This window comes from Montipora capricornis, chromosome 1 (assembly GCF_036669925.1).
Source record: "Montipora capricornis isolate CH-2021 chromosome 1, ASM3666992v2, whole genome shotgun sequence".
Lineage (NCBI taxonomy): Eukaryota > Metazoa > Cnidaria > Anthozoa > Scleractinia > Acroporidae > Montipora > Montipora capricornis.
In genome coordinates this window covers 49,179,569-49,197,068 of record NC_090883.1, presented here as the reverse complement: position 1 = coordinate 49,197,068, position 17,500 = coordinate 49,179,569, and the positions used below count along the sequence as shown (strand labels likewise).

Here is a 17,500-nt window from a genome sequence, read left to right as displayed (position 1 = left end):
ACATCAAAATGTGCTTGAATTGTATTGATCTCGGTATTTGATTGTAAAAATAAAAGTGTATATTTGCTTTGCAACTCTTTATGTACATTGTGTCTTCTACAAAAAACTTTGTAACCCCTGGGTATCATTTTTTGTTTCAATCTCATCATCAAAATATGATCTCCTCTACCCTTTCATTTGAACCACAGTACTTCAATTCTCAGCCACTACATAACTTATTTAGTCTGAACAGGACAGTTAGAGTCCATACATAATCACGTCAGTTGAAGATTCCTCTGGCTCTGAACTGCCTGCATTACTAGCATTCTTAAATCTGCTCCTGCGTCCAATAAATAGCTCATTTGAAGGAGGTGGCGGTTTGTCAGCAATAGTGGGTGCCAGCAATGCTGGGTCGCTTTCATTTAGGGACACTTGTCGCGTGACGATGTCCACATCTTCGTTTCTGAGGCGAAGGATCTTGGCCATCATGACAGGCATGTAGTTATAAGTTTTCTTCACTTTAACAATTTTTGAATCCCATTCCTTTGTTCTCTGGTTATATTTCCTTGTAACTATTTGCTCTCCAGACTTTGTTGTGGCAGCCTCTTGGTTTAGATGGAAATTCCAGTCAATGGCTGCGAGCTGTTTTCGAGCCTTGTACACTTTGTAACTGCAACAAAGATAATATTATAGCAGTTATTATTTGGTCAGCCTTTACATTAATTTACAGTCACTTTGAAAAGTTTTATTGGATAGTGCAGAAACAGGAAAAAAATTGAAGATGTTTCAAAGGCAAGAGCGAGCATTTCATAGGTTCCAGTTTCTAGTCATTTGAAATTGCTTTGACTGCAGCACCAAATCATCCCTTTATTGGTTCTGCCAGATACCGAATGACCTCTTAACTTAGAAGCAGTTTCAAGTCTAAACTTCCTTTCATTTTATTGTGTTCCAGTAATTATCTCTATTCCCTATGGTAAGGCAAAGTTAAAATCAAAGTACCGCTAGAAATCTTGAAAGGTAACTGTGTTATTTACTGAAGGCTAGAAATGGAGAATATGTGCCACCTGATTTGAATATAGAATGGAAAACAGAAATGAAATAATAGTATTGAGTAACAATGTAAACAACGGTAATCACAAACCTGTATGAACATCTTTTGGATGCATATGCCAGTGAAAGATTGTTAGCACACTCGATACTTCCGGTATGCCTGGGGCAAACAAATGATAATCAATGACAATAATTTATTGTTAATAGAATATTAATTAAGTAATGAATTTCTTCAACTTGCAAATCCTTAATTATAAGAATAATTTTCCTTTTCTACATGCATTACATGTAGTTCTGACCAGACGAGAATTTGGTTGAAAGTGAATAATTTACTTGCTAATTGTCAATCCTACCTTTAAACAAACTTTACATCACATTTTAGTTGTAACACTAAAAAGGAGGAAACTACATTTTGTCTTATGTCTGTTGTCTAATCTGACTTCAAGACATGTCTAATCTGGTAAAAAATATTGCTTTTTGATAAACGTGTTGTCTGAAAAATGGATAAAAAGACTTGTTTGATGTACTATTATCTTTAAAACATTAAAATGACATTTGTCAATGTACGTCAAACACTCTAAGCCTCCCTTTTGGTTACCTGAATCTAACATAAGATTTGAAGCTTGCAAGGAGCTGAGGTTCTAAAATGATCTTCTGAAGCGCTTCAAAGTCCTTATCCCTGCGGTCAAACCATGGAAGGCTAGGTTCTTGTAACTCATCATGTTCACAACTACCTCCAACCCAGTCATGTTCGTCACACACATGATGCAGAAGTCCTATCCATTTATTCTAAAAAACAAAAGAGACTTATCAGCCTAGTAAAAATGAGCCGGTAGTTGACAATTTTGCCGCTTCCAGTGGAATATTATTCTTTTGCCTACTCAGAACTCAAATTGTGTGGGTTTAGTAATATCAAAAGAAAAACCACACAAGTTTTTGCCTTTGCTGCCTAGTACTTTGGATATCCTGCCTACTAATTCAAAACATTTCGACTGGGCTGCTATATGTTTGCTATTAAGCAAAAAAATATATATTACAATAACATTTAATTCTAAGGAAGACTGTCACTGCCGACATGTGAAAGAGGTGAAACTTGTATGCAACAGTATGACTACCTTCATGATTTCAACAGCCTCGTCGTCACTGGTTGTTGCCGTGTCCTTGCAGCTGCTTGCACAATGCCAGAAATGCAGGATTATGTCATCTGCCCAATCCTTTATCTTGTCCATGTCTTTTAATTTTCCAACCTATAAGTATCGAGTCAGCAAAGAATAGTATCGACAATGTAAAAAGTGTTCTGCTAACCATGAAATAATTTTTCCTGTAGTTAGACAGTTATTATCTCAAATAATACCAACATTGCCATAAGAATTGATTGCCTGCTGGAGAAAATATTACCTTTGCCAGGCACTTCCTTATACTCTTTGATTTGTGCCACACATCCAGACTGTCGAACACTCCTTGAAACTCGTCAGCTAAAAAAGAACAAAAACCACAAATTGGGAAAGTAACTAGTGCTATGTGTTTCTTTTTAGATTATGGCCTGCAAAAGGATGCCAAACTTGAATAACAGTCTATTTCTTTCAAGAAAAAACTAGTCAATGTAAAGGAAAGCAAGCAGCGAACACTTTGCCGAAGGACAATAGGGCAGCCATGCAGACAGAATCGAGTGACATAGAATGTGCTTGCAAGCCATGAGTTTTTGATGCAATATCGTGTAGAGGAACATAATGCAGTTAACAAAATAAAGTAAGAGTGATAAACATGGTTGAGTATTGCTTGTTTAATCTTACCAATCAACTTTTTTATCGTTGAAGAGGCATCAGTGACAATTTCAACAACATTCAAGACTCCTTTAAGCCGCTGAAGCGCACTCTGTAATGCCCTTTTCTCCATGTTAACAGACACCAAATTAACATGACGTTTGTCCTTCACCTCAACCTCCAGGATATAGCCACTGACCAGCTCCATCAAGAAATAACATAAATTCTTAGCTGTATGCCCAGGAGAATCACACTGGCCATCACCACAGACAATCACTTCTTTATTAATAAAATCTTTGACAATCTGCTCCCTCTGCCAGGACCACCACTCATTAACAACAGGTATCAGGTACAGTCTCTGCACCCGGTAGAATGTGGCATCTGAGAAGAAGGACAGACCCATAAATCTAGCCATTTTCTCAATTTTGAAGAAACTGTTCCCTGATAGCAGGATGGCAGCAGCTGTTTGAAGGTTATTTACATACATATCATTTACATCTTTTGATGATGTAAACTTTGAACATGATGAACACTTCCAGTTGACTATCAAAGTAGGACCATTAGTGTGGTGTTTAATGATTGCTTGATCAGCACAGCCAGGTTGACGGCAATACTTAAAGAGATCCTAGAACAAATCAAGTGAGCAAATCACTTTGGTATCCTGGACCAGTGAGACTTCTTCCTTAAGGGTACCCTGCTCCTCTAGCCTACTAAGCTTGGGATATTGTATGGGCACAGTGGGAATGCTAGAAACAGAAGGCATGGGTAATGCAGCTGGCGCTGTTGATGGAGAAACAATGGCAGGGTTTTGAGATAAAACAGGACAATCTTGCACTGGCAATTCAATTGTCAGATCAGCTTCAGTTCTTTCAACAGGATTTGAGGCTGAATCTGTTTCAATTCTAAGCTCGTTGTCATCATCTTGGTCACTCATCTCTTCCTCATCTTCTATGTCAGATCTAGAAGGTCAGATAATTCAAGAATACCTTTTAATTAATGCCAATGTTTCTTTTTGGTTAATTTGTCTTCTGGTATCAATAAAATTAGTAATTGATTGTGTTTCACTATCCTTTGGCCTTTGATTTAGAATCACTCGAGCTGTATTGACTGCCAATATCTTCACCCAAATGTGATGCCCTCCACTGGATCAGATCACACCATACACACTATTATAACAAGTTCTATTTGACTTGCTTAGTCATAAGATTTATCTCCCGGAAACAACATGTTAACTTACAAACTTACCCAGTGTCATATACTTCAGAACTGTCGCTAATTGCACTCTCGCAATCAATAATGTGATCATCTAGATCCTGCAAGGCTTCTTGTACACTGAAAAAAACACTTTCAAAACAAAATTAATATTAGACCATTCAGTGATTACAATTATTGTATTACTGGTTTTGTTTGGTACACTTACACTACATTGCAAGCCAATTTGAAAGTAAAAGCTTTGCAATGGATTTATATGTTGTGGTTCATTTTTTTCCTTGGCTTAAATTTTTATTTTGTTTGTTTATTGGTATGATAGTGTATGATAATGAGTTTCAAACAAAGGGAAATAAATTTTAAACCAAGAAAGAAATTAAAGAATAATAATACTGTACTTTGCTACTGATTCTAAAGTTGTGATGCTCACATTCCTTCCTTGATTGATTCAATTACCATTTACTCCTTGACTGTTGAAGTGGGACACACTTGAACTCACATGACACAGTTTCAATACCGTAATAATATTGGCTAGTGAGAATTAACATTCACTAGCATCATGATGCCCACTAACCTCAGATGCCAATATTGTACAAGACCCAGATAAAGCATTGCTTTTTGAAGTACAGTAGAAAGCTGGTTTAAGTAGAGTAACCTACTGTACCAACAAGGTTTGAACGAGTTTTTCCATAGTTACTTCAGTTTTAAGGTCCAAAGTTGCCGACTCCTCTGAGGAGAGCAGTAAACAAGTTTCATTGGCTGTCGGTGTTTATCGAAAGCACTGAATACTTGAGACAGAATAGAAAAACTTTATCGTGGATTTCTTACAAAGTCGCAACAAAATAAGTGCCACATTACAAATAAACAATAACCAAAATCAATACATACTGTAGGTGAATTTCTTTCCATACAATCACTTTCACTGTCTCATGAGTCAGTGTGTGTGGACTCATCAGTATCCTGGTACTTGTCTGCATCATCAATCGTTATTACTGAGTCATTTAGAACACTGTAACTAACGTTACGAGTTGACAACTCTGAAACAGCAATTCCTGTTACATCCACATCCACATCACTAAACAGGAGATAAAATAAACAACTTTGAACCAGCAAGGAACTATAAATGTAACTCATACCACTTGTTTATAGAGGTTCCCTTACAGACCCAGTTTTCAAGCCGCATTAGAAAGTTATTCAAAACAAGAAATAAATGCTTACTCACCTCGAATTATCATTGCCCACAGTGACAACAGAATAATCAACTTTTTCTTGTCCTGGTACAGATAATTCTTGCAAAGGAGTGGATGACAACAGTGGCCCTTCAATATAGAGAGGAATATACTTCACTCTTATAGAATAGCGTAGAATGTGGAAGTACAGATATTTCTTGATCTTTTTTGGGCCTTTCAGTTTTAGGACTAGGAAGGAAGGTTTATGGACGATGCCCCTCTTTTTTACAAACGGTTGATGCAATTTCCCTATAAAAGAAAATAGATACATACATTCAAAACAACTGATTAACTCAAAATTAGACCGCTAGCAGACCGGCTGAACAGACATTTTATGCATGTACCTTCTTCTTCTCTCGAGCGATAGAAGATGGGCAGCAAACATGGAATCGTTGTGATATCCGCTCTTGATCCTCGCAGAAACCCAAGATGAAAAAATTGTTCCATCCAACGAAATCATTTTATGAGTCTTTCGCCAAAACTGAAGCCTCGCTGACTGGCTGGCGAAGATTTTCCTGCGGCCGCTTCCTGATCGGCGGCCTCCATGAGAGGACATTTTGTTAACTGCAAACAGTTGACCTCAAATAAGCCGTTGACCAGAGTAATTGAAACAAAAACACACAGGAACCTTCTAAGAAGGCTGTGAAATAGTAACGAACGTCTGACTATACGAACTGTTAACGGATGGCTGAGATAAAAAACGATAAACTCTTGATATTGAATCACCCGCAGAACTTGAAAAAGTTGGCGAACGTTTTCAAGATGAAACGCTTCTTCGCGCACATGCGCAGTCTGTTACATAGCTCCTTTAAGTGAGTCCCGTATTTATATTAGTCGCACATACGGCCAGACGTTTAATGCGTCTGGACGTCTTAGACGTCCGCTAGTATAAATACGGCCAATTTCACTCACTTGAACAGAACGTCCCCCTCTGCCAATGGTCCTAAAGCTTAAGGCCCGGCAAAACTTGCATCTCAAAGCTTAGATGTTCGGAGAGAAGGGTTCTGGCCTTCAGACTTTTGAGGTGATGTCAAATTACTCCCTGTGTTTTACACTGAAGCAAGTACAAAGCTTTTTGGAGGTAAAATCTACATGTTCCTTCAGTGAGTGAAAATTTCACTTACCTGAACAGAACGGCGCCCTCTGCAAATGATCCTAAAGCTTAAGGAGCGCCAAACTCGCATCTCAAAGCTTAAATTTTCGGTTTCCTTTCGGTAAACTTCGTTTTCCGTAAACTAATGAGAGCAACGAGGAGTCTTTTGGAGGAAGAGCGTAAAGACCTGGTCGGTTCATATTTAATGATCATGTCAGATATAACTAGTACTAAAATCTTGAATTCAATTCTGACAGCAACAGGCAACCAGTGGAGTTCTTTAAGTACGGAGTAATATGTTCAGTCTTCTGAGTGAATGATAGTAAACGGGCAGCAGAGTTCTGTACATATTGAAGTTTTTGAAGGAGGTTTTGTGGCAGTCGGGATAGTAGCGAATTGCAATCTGGCCCGGTTAACGATTGGTTTTCATCCTACTTAAATGGCCGTGTCCAAACTACTCATCGATAAACAAATATCTTCTAAAAGAAACGGTGCTAACAGGGGTCCCACAAGGCTCTGTACTGGGCCCTATACTTTCTTGATTTATATTAATGATATTTATAATTATTCTAAGAAGCTTTCTTTCTATTTATTTGCTGATGATACAAACCTGCTGTATGCTGACAAGAATTTGAAGAGTAACCAACATCGAATTGCAGAAAGTCTGTGACTGGATGAATGCAAATAAGCTGACCATAAATGCAAAAAAGTCCAATTTTGTCGTCTTTAGGCCATCGCAAAAGAAGCTTAGCTATCAGATCAATATTAGGATATACAATAATGCCTCAAATAGTGATACTTTTCTTGAATGCAAAGATTATGTAAAGTTCCTTGTTTTGCTCATCGATAAAAACTGAACTTGGAAGTATCATATTGACTACATTGCCTCTAAAATTAGTAGGGTTGTTGGAATTATATCACGATTAAGACACTCTGTCCATCTAAATACTTTAATCCAAATTTACCGTTCTCTGATTTTCCCATATACATACTCGGAATTGCTGTTTGGGGCCAAGCTGCACAGGTCTATTTTAGGAAGGTCTTTATCTTACAAAAGCGAGCTCTTCGGCTAATGTTCTTTGCTGGTAATAGATCTCACGCTATTCCTTTGTTTGTCTCTGCTAATATCTTACCCCTCAATATGCTTTATTTTGAAACAGTGTGTTCTCGTATGCACGACATATCTACCAATTCTGCGCCTCAGAATATCTGTGATGTTTTTACCTGCTCATCTGACGTTCATACATCTAACACTAGATTTTCTGATGCTGGTAATTTATATGTTAATAAATCAAGACTAATAAGATTAATCAATTTTTACTTGCGGTACTTGGTAATGAGGATGATTATGTTGATGTCTCTACGTTAATGTTTAAAATTTATATATATTTTTTCTAATTTGTTACTCATGCGCAATAAGCGCATAAGGTATAGAATGCCCTTCCGTTTCTTGTTTTCCGTGTCATATTAGTGCATGGAAATTTAAGCTTGCATACATTTACATACATGACTGTAACTTTACGTGGGGCGGGTGGTAGGGGATTATTCAAAACAATTAATAGCTGCTGATCTTTGAGAACCTTAGAGCAGTTTTGAGCGAAATTGAGAATACCTGAGAAAACCTGATCCAACTTTTAGCAATCTGAACTGTTCTTAGAACTACTGTTATTGTATGGGCATGCAACGAAGTCAAAATGGGGAATTCTTTCAACAATACAGACTAGTCGTTGATATGCATTCTGTTTATTTGGTTGCAAAGGAATTTAGAGGATGCTTCAAGGGGAAATTCTGGTTTTCTGTCTTAATTTTGTTTTACTTAGAGGCCATTTATTTGCCAGTATTGAAAAGTTTGGTTCACATTTATGAAATGTAACAAATTATCTGTGGCTTTACAAAGATCTATTTGTATCGCTTACATTTTACATTCCTACATTCCTGAGTAAATTTGACTCGCAAATGACGTACAAACAACCCAGGTCCAGGAATTGTTGATCCAACTAAAACTATTGCCGCACTATACAGTCAAGGTAATGTTGAAGTATTTGGTACGGCAAATGCAGGCACACAAAGTGTGGCAATGTCTGTGTCGGCACTTGCTTAAAATTTCAGGAATCCAATAACCTCTTCAGCTGACTTGGTTCAAATTATAAACATTGGGAATAATATGTATTCAGCTTTGTCACAATCATGCAAACAGGGACTCCTATTTTTGACAGATTTGCCTGTTATGGTTATAACTTAAGCTACATTAATTATCACTAGACATACAGTGATAGTTATAGTGGTTTGCTAAATAGTGCACTTCCTATAATTTCAGACTTTCCTTATGTTATATCAATGTTAGCTGCCTTTGATTCCTTGCTCATGGATAATTATCATGCATATATTTTAACACTTGAACTTTACACAGTAGCAATATATTGTCTGCGTAATGGGAGGTGTAAATTTTTTACTCTCATGGCAGAGATTTATTAGGTATGGGACCCGTTTGCAGCTTCAATTGAAATAGATTCATTAATGAATTTGGTACAACATTTTCAGAATATATGTGCACAAACATCTGTTACGTATGAGATTAAAATGTGTTAACATTATTAAAATGTAAAGCAACAGTGGAAGCATTGTTCATTCGATATATGTTCAAAACCAAAATTTTAGACCCTAGGAGCACTTAAATGATGTTTATCTTTGTTCTTGCAAAGAATGTTCTGCTGTGTCATTTTATTCTATTTGTTTTTCCACCTCAAAAGTCTTGTAACTATTGCACCTCTCAAACAGTTGATAGTGTCATTGTGAATGGAAGAGCAATTTATCAGAAATGTTACTCCAGCAAATTATGTTTTTATTTCTGATTTTCTATTAAAGAAATTAGACGAAGGCCGCTGCCCATGTAAACGTTATTCATAGAGCAAGATGTCAGGGAAATTTATCTTGTAATGTGGTTCTCAGTAAACAAAAGCTTTTAAAAATCTGCCATTTTGGATAATAAGGAAAGCAGCACAGGCTTTTTGACCTGAATTTCTAGCCACTGCATTAGTTGTGTTTTCCAGTGGTACGCAAAGCAAAAGATGAGTTACCACGTTTTTGTATACAGTGGTTCTGAACCAAAAAATGTAACAAAAGTATTTTCAAATGTAGATTCTGTTTTTGATCTCTTTTGTTCTATTATTCAAAGTAAATTTAATTGTTTTGAAACAAACTATGAGGTTGCACTTCTTAGATGTTTATGTGAATTATCAAATATAGAAAGCAAACAAATAATAAGAAAGCATAAATCTGCTTCAGAAATTGCAGCAAACTGGAAGAAAGAGGAGAGAAATTTACAGCCCAATGGACGTAGAGAAAAAATAAAAACTTCCTTCAAATTGTTTTGAAAAGTACAGGTCTATGGACCCATCGAAAAAAACTGACTCTTTCAAATAAAGATGAAAAGTATAGGTCAATGAACTCACACAATAAAGAGCAACTTCTCTCAAATAGATTCTTGTAACACGTAATGTATACCTCGTTTTGTGATGTACAATAATTAGTTGTTGTTGTTGTTATTATTATTATTATTATTATTATTATTATTATTTTTATTATTATTATTAAACTGTCAACAAAAGTACAAATAACCTGGTATCGCATGAGTATAGCCTACTTAGAGCCTCTTGTCAAATTTAAATTTAAAGAAAACGACAAAACTTTTGAAATTGCAAGACAGTTGATTAATGTACAAAGCGTTAAGTTGAATTTATAAGTACGGAAAAAGTGCTAATTATGCCTGTAACAACGGAATGTACATAAAACGTGACAATGACTTTGTTCGGAATTCTGTAGGTGTTTTATGTACATTCTGTTGTTACTGGCATAATTAGCACTTTTTCGGTACTTATAAATTCAACTTAACGCTTTGTACATTATCAACTGAAGATGACAGAAGTTTCTGTCGAAACATGTCTTGCAATTTCAAAAGTTTAGTCGTTTTCTTTAAATTTCTTACTTGCCCGCTGATATCAAGATCCTTTAAATGTAAATCATTTTAATAAAAAAATGAAAATGATGATTGGAGCCATGTTCCGCGTAAATGAACGAACCAAAATGACGTTAAAAACCAGGCCATGGCGATAAAAGTCCACCCAATATAAAACATCTTGGCTAGTTGTACCATCATAAGGGCACAAAAAGAGGTATATACATTAGGTGTTACAAGAATCTATTTGAGAGAAGTTGCTCCTATTGTGTGAGTTCATTGACCTATACTTTTCATCTTTATTTGAAAGAGTCGGTTTTTTTCGATGGGTCCATAGACCTGTACTTTTCAAAACAATTTGAAGGAAGTTTTTATTTTTTCTCTACGTCCATTGGGCTGTAAATTTCTCTCCTCTTTCTTCCAGTTTGCTGCAATTTCTGAAGTAGATTTATGCTTTCTTATTATTTGTTTCCTTTCTATATTTGATAATTCACATAAACATGTAAGAAATGCAACCTCATAGGTTGTTTCAAAACAATTAAATTTACTTTGAATAATAGAACAAAAGAGATCAATAACAGAATCTACATTTGAAAATACTTTTGTTACATTTTTTGGTTCAGAACCATTGTATACAAAAACGTGGCTACTCATCTTTTGCTTTGCGTACCACTTGAAAACACAACTAATGCAGTAGCTAGAAATTCACATCAAAAAGCCTGTGCTGCTTTCCTTATTATCCAAAATGGCAGTTCTAAGCTGTTGTTTACTGGGAACCACATTACAAGATAAATTTCCCTGACAGCTTGCTCTATGAATAACTTTTACATGGCCAGCGGCCTACGTCTAATTTCTTTAGAAAATCGGAGATAAAAACATATTTTGCGGGAGTAACATTTCTGATAAATTGCTCTTCCATTCACAATGACACTATCAACTGTTTGACAGGTGCAATAGTTACAAGACTTTTGAGGTGGAAAAACAAATAGAATAAAATGACACAGCAGAACATTCTTTGCAAGAACAAAGATAAACATCATTTAAGTGCTCCTAGGGTCTAAAATTTTGGTTTTGAACATATATCGAATGAACAATGCTTCCACTGTTGCTTTACATTTTAATAATGTTAACACATTTTAATCTCATACGTAACAGATGTTTGCGCACTTATATTCTGAAAATGTTGTACCAAATTCATTAATGAATCTATTTCCATTGAAGTACATTTTGCAAATGGATCCCATACCTAATTAAACTCTGCTATGAGAGTAAACATTTAACACCTCCCATTAGGCAGACAATATATTGCTACTGTGTAAAGTTCAAGTGTTAAAATATATGCATGATAATTACCCATGAGCAAAGATTCAAAGGCAGCTAACATTGATATAACATAAGGAAAGTCTGAAATTATAGGCAGTGCACTATTTAGCAAACCACTATAACTATCACTGTATGTCAAGTGATAATTAATGTAGCTTAAGTTATAACCATAACAGGCAAATCTGTCAAAATTAGATAGGAGTCCCTGTTTGCATGATTGTGACAAAGCTGAATACATATTATTCCCAATGTTTATAATTTGAACGAAGTCAGCTGGAGAGGTTATTGGATTCCTGAAATTTTAAACAAGCGCCAACACAGACATTGTCATACGTTGTGTGCCTGCATTTGCCGTACCAAATACTTCAACATTACCTTGACTGTATGGTGCGGCAATAGTTTTAGTTGGATCAACAATTCCTGGACCTGGGTTGTTTGTACGTCATTTGCGAGTCGAATTAACTCAGGAATGTAAAAGCGATACAAATAGATCTTTGTAAAGCCACAGATGATAATTTGTTACATTTCATAAATGTGAACCAAACTTTTCAATACTGGCAAATAAATGACCTCTAAGTAAAACAAAATTAAGACAAAAAACCAGAATTTCACCTTGAAGGATCCTCTAAATTCCTTTGCAACCAAATAAACAGAATGCATATCAACGACTAGTCTGTATTGTTGAAAGAATTCCCCATTTTGACTTCGTTGCATGCCCATACAATAACAGTAGTTCTAAGAACAGTTCAGATTGCTAAAAGTCGGATCAGTTTTTCTCAGGTATTCTCAATTTCGCTCAAAACTGCTCTAAGGTTCTCAAAGATCAGCAGCTATTAATTGTTTTGAATAATCCCCGATCCCCCGCCACACGTAAAGTTACAGTCATGTAGGTAAATGTATGCAAGCATAAATTTCCATGCACTAATGTGACACGGAAAACAAGAAACGGAGGGCATTTTATACCTCATGCGCTTACTGCGCATGAGCAACAAATTAGAAAAAATACATATAAATTACATATAAACATTAACGTAGAGACATCAACATAATCATCCTCATTACCAAAGTACCGCAAGTAAAAATTGATTAATCTTATTAGTCTTGATTTATTAACATATAAATTACCAGCATCAGAAAATCTAGTGTTATATGTATGAAAGTCAGATGAGCAGGTAAAAACATCACAGATATTCTGAGGCACAGAATTGGTAGCTATGTCGTGCATAAGAGAACATAATGTTCCAAAATAAACCATATTGAGGGGTAAGACATTAGCAGAGACAAACAAAGGAATAGCATGAGATCTATTACCAGCAAAGAACATTAGCCGAAGAGCTCGCTTTTGTAAGATAAAGACCTTCTTCAAATAGACCTGTGCAGCTTGGCCCCAAACAGCAATTCCGAGTATGTATATGGGAAAATCAGAGAACGGTAAATTTGGATTAAAGTATTTAGATGGACAGAGTGTCTTAATCGTGATATAATTCCAACAACCCTACTAATTTTAGAGGCAATGTAGTCAATATGATACTTCCAAGTTAAGTTTTTATCGATGAGCACACCCAGGAACTTTACATAATCTTTGCATTCAAGAAAAGTATCACTATTTGAGGCATTATTGTACATCCTAATATTGATCTGATAGCTAAGCTTCTTTTGTGATGGCCTAAAGACGACAAAATTGGACTTTTTTGCATTTATGGTCAGCTTATTTGCATTCAACCAGTCACAGACTTTCTGCAATTCGATGTTGGTTACACTTCAAATCTTTGTCAGCATACAGCAGGTTTGTGTCATCAGCAATTAAATAGAAAGAAAGCTTCTTAAAAGAATTATAAATATCATTAATATAAATCAAGAAAAGTAGAGGGCCCAGTACAGAGCCTTGTGGGACCCCTGTTAGCACCGTTTCTTTTAGAAGATATTTGTTTATCGATTTGAGTAGTTTGGACACGGCCATTTAAGTAGGATGAAAACCAATAGTTAACCGGGCCCCTTGAATAGCTTCTTTTATCCTGCGTTTGAAGGTGTTAACTTCGGTTGATAGTACTTTTGTCTTATTTGGGTCCACCGAGTGGCCCTCCAGGCGACAATGCTCGTGAATAGCTGATGAACTTCTTGATTGGTGTTCTTTCACTCTGATTTCCAGAGAGCGGGCCGTTTCGCCAACGTACTCCTTGTTACACTTCTCACAATGGATCTGGTACACAGTACCGCATTTCTTGAGATTGACAGTTGTGTCCTTGACACGTACCAATTGTGATCTTAGAGAATTGACGGGTTTATGAATAAGTGTAACCTCGTGTGACTTGAAAGCTCTTTGCAGGCGTTCCGAGATTCCTTTGATGTATGGCGTTGATGCATAGATTTTCTTCTCGTTTTGAGGCTCTTCGGTATCTTCTGTTGTAGATTTTGGATGTGGTATTGTTAGCATCCATTCTGGATAGTTATTCATTTTTAGAGCTTGCTTGACGTGCTGTGTTTCTCTAGTTCTGTCATCGTTTTCCGTAACCAAGGTGTTGTCTCTCAACATCAGGGTGTTAACCACAGCTCTTTTGTGTTGTAGATGATGGTTTGATTGGAAGTTTAGGTACTGGTCCGTGTGCGTAGGTTTGCGGTACACGGAGATCTTGGTAGAACCATCTTGGTTAATACTCACACAGGTATCAAGGAAAGGAATCCTGCCATCCTTTTCTTGTTCCGAAGTGAACTGGATATGTTGGTCAATGGAGTTTAGATGTTCTGAGAAGGAATCGACGGCGTTTTCGTGAATCTTGGCCATCGTGTCATCCACATATCGATACCACTTTGTTGGTGGGGTGGGGGCGGTGTCCAGAGCTCTGCTCTCGAACTGTTCCATGTAGAGATTGGCCACTACAGGGGAAATTGGAGACCCCATGGCGGCTCCTTTCTTTTGTTTGTAGACTTCACCCAGGAATGTGAAGTTTTGTGCTCGAGAGGCACATCTCTAGTAGAACAGATAATTGGGCGATATCTAACGGGCATCTATCCGGTAAGCTCTGGTCACTTTCCAGTTTGGCTCTACCAACTGGAATGGCTTCAGTGATCGGAATGCTGATAAATAGTGAGGAAAAATCGTATGAAACGAGTTTCTGTCCAGGGGGTACTTCAAGTTCTGCGATCTTGTTGACAAAGTCTTCACTGTTGACGATGTGATGACTGTTGAGGCCAACCAGAGGTTTCATAATCTTAGCAAGGAACTTGGCAGTATCGTACATCACGCTGCCAATGCTCGAAACTATTGGCCGTAGCGGTACGTCTTTCTTGTGAATCTTGGGGAGCCCGTAGAACTTTGGGACATTCTCTGCTGTGGGGTACAGTTGATTCTAAAGATAATTAGGGATTCTCTCTTCTTTGCGCCACTCCTTCAAGGTTTGAATGAGTTTGTTTTTGATGGCTCTGGTTGGGTCAGATGTCAGTTTTTCATACGTATTGGTATCGTCTAGAAGAGCCTTCACCTTGTTGTGATAATCTTGTTTGTTTAGGATTACCGTAGTGCGCCCTTTGTCCGCTGGTAAGATTACAATTGAATCGTCTTTCGCCAGAGCCTTAATGGCTTCCCTTTCAGCTCTGCTGATGTTTGATCTTGGGGGTTTGCTCTTGCTTACGATTTTAACTACTTCATTTCATAGGCTCTCGGCTTGGCTTTTATCTTTTAGCTGATTACAGGCCAGTTCAGTGGCTGCCACGGATCTTTGATGGAGTTACGCTAAAATTCAGACCTTTCATGAGAACCGAGCGTTCACTATCGGAAAGAGGGCGGCCAGATAGATTCATAACCCACTTTGTCTGATCAATGTTGGTATCTCCAATGTTTGTCGTCGGTGATCGAGTTTCTTCTTTACTCAGTAGGCGGTCAAACTTTTGCCTCTGGCGGCTCTTTGCCATCTCAAAGTGCGACGAATGTGTTTTCTCAAAGAGAGTTAGAATTTGGTTGTTTATCTCTGTTGACACCTTGGATTGTACCCTTGATTTCAGTTCTTTTACGCTCTCCTCGTACTTTCTGATCGTAAAGTCGCATTGTCTTATTCGTTCCTGAAGAAGTTTCTTCTCGGCATTATGAATAATCTTCATGGTCTTAACACCTTTCATACAGGTTCGTAGTTTCAGGCTGTTTGGAGTAATGTTGTATCTGCATCGGATGTTAAAGTGCCCCGGGCATTAGCATTTTAAAAAAAAAAATTGGCAAATTCCCCGGGGTGGGGACACATAACCTGTGTAAATGCCCCGGGGTGGGGACGAAGAAAGAGGGCAAGTGCCCCGCCCCCGGGATCGTCGCCTTCCAATAGGCGCCTGTATTTTGCAGGCTACTTTGTCTGTCAAGAATCAAGACATCTTAAATGATCTTTCATCGGATTTTACGCTCGCAAGATCTGTCTTGAAGATCGCATCATTTGAATTCGCAACCCTTCAGTATTTCATATCACTCCGCTTTCATGAATTTAAAAATTGCTAGGCTAGTTTTGATTGCAAAATGCGAAGTAGTCGTGTTTACGCAGTCTTCATGTCAGTGATTGTTTTGTGATCTTAGTTCACTTGTCGCTTTTATATATTCATATGCTTACAAGTATAAATGAAGAAATACCTAAAATTGAGCAAACATACCTTTAAAAAACATCCACAAGTTTTTCGAGTCCGTGACGGACAAGCCAGTCTTTAACGAAAGCCTCGTCTTTTCCGATAAACTCCTCCATGTTAATTCGAAAACACGTGTGTCAAATGCCCGGGGGTCGCGCCGGGGTAGGCTAATGCCCAGCCCCCGGGCCGCAATAAAACTGCGAATGCCCCACCCCCGGGACTGACAACTTTAGCAAATGCCCCGCAATTGCCCGGGGGGGGGGGGGGGGATGGGCACCGCTGGAATTGATTGATGCATTATTCACCCATTTATTTGTAAGTGCTACGAAGTTTGTGGTTGTTCATGCACATATCGCATACAACATTCCTGAGCAGCATGCTGTGAGGGTATTTAATAATTTCGCTACCTACGAATGAAACAGTCACAACAATTGTTGTGAGTGCTATTGTGGACGACGATTATAGTTGTTCGTGCCGGCATGTATCGGTATTTTAGCCGCCACTCTTTGAGAATGAAGCATACAACATTTCTAACAGCTCACGAATGAAGCAGTCACAAAAATGGGAAAGCAGTGCGATTATGGCTAAATCGTAGAATAGTATACACCGATTTAGGGGTACTATTATCCGATTTAACCACTACAGTTTTTGATGTTTTACGAATATACCGTCCTATTCTTCCTATTCTACGATTGTACTTTCAGATGTTTCAGAAATCTTTGCCGGATTCTCCGATTCTTCCGATTCTACGATGTTACCTTAAGACCTTGAAGATGATTTTACCTTGAGAGTTTACGTTAAAAATATGTTTCAGAAAGCAGAATTCACTCTCCGATTCTTCCGATTCTACGATTATACCTTAAGATTCTCCAGAATTCACTCTCCGATTCTCCGATTCTTTCGATTCTACGATTGTACCTTAAGATTTTCCAGAATTCACTCTCCGATTCTCCGATTCTTCCGATTCTACGATTGTACCTTAAGATTCTCCAGAATTCACTCTCCGATTCTCCGATTCTTCCGATTCTACAATTGTACCTTAAGATTCTCCAGAATTCACTCTCAGATTCTCCGATTCTACGATTGTACCTTTAAGATTCTCCAGAATTCACTCTCCGATTCTCCGATTCTTCCGATTCTACGATTGTACCTTAAGATGCTTCAGAAATGACTGTCCGATATTAAATTCGACAGTTATCAAGTTTTATTGTAAGACTGTAAATAGAACAAATATCCTGTGTTATTGCGCCATTTTCTATTAAATTCAACAGTAATCAAGTTTTATTCTAAGACCGTAAAT

The 17,500-nt window shown here is 37.5% G+C and overlaps 1 protein-coding gene and 1 pseudogene across 1 annotated transcript; both read right to left on the bottom strand.

The window, feature by feature from the left end:
* Window positions 1–237: 237 nt before the first annotated feature.
* On the bottom strand, window positions 238–14,500 carry LOC138015948 (uncharacterized; annotated as a pseudogene).
* A 28-nt stretch (window positions 14,501–14,528) lies between these two features.
* Window positions 14,529–15,696, bottom strand: LOC138015940 (uncharacterized). Its single transcript, XM_068863071.1, has 2 exons — window positions 15,345–15,696; window positions 14,529–14,929 (listed from the first exon to the last, which is right to left on the bottom strand). Exons 1-2 carry the CDS (start codon window positions 15,694–15,696, stop codon window positions 14,529–14,531), a joined length of 753 nt encoding a protein of 250 aa, XP_068719172.1.
* Between the last annotated feature and the right edge of the window lie 1,804 nt (window positions 15,697–17,500).

Excerpts from the sequence above, each read along its gene's own strand:
- LOC138015940 (XM_068863071.1), bottom strand. The coding sequence starts at position 15,696 with ATGAAGATTATTCATAATGCCGAGAAGAAACTTCTTCAGGAACGAATA. Across the intron at positions 14,930-15,344 it reads ACGCTCGGTTCTCATGAAAG|CAGAGAATGTCCCAAAGTTC; the intron begins GTCTGAATTTTA and ends TGTACCCCACAG.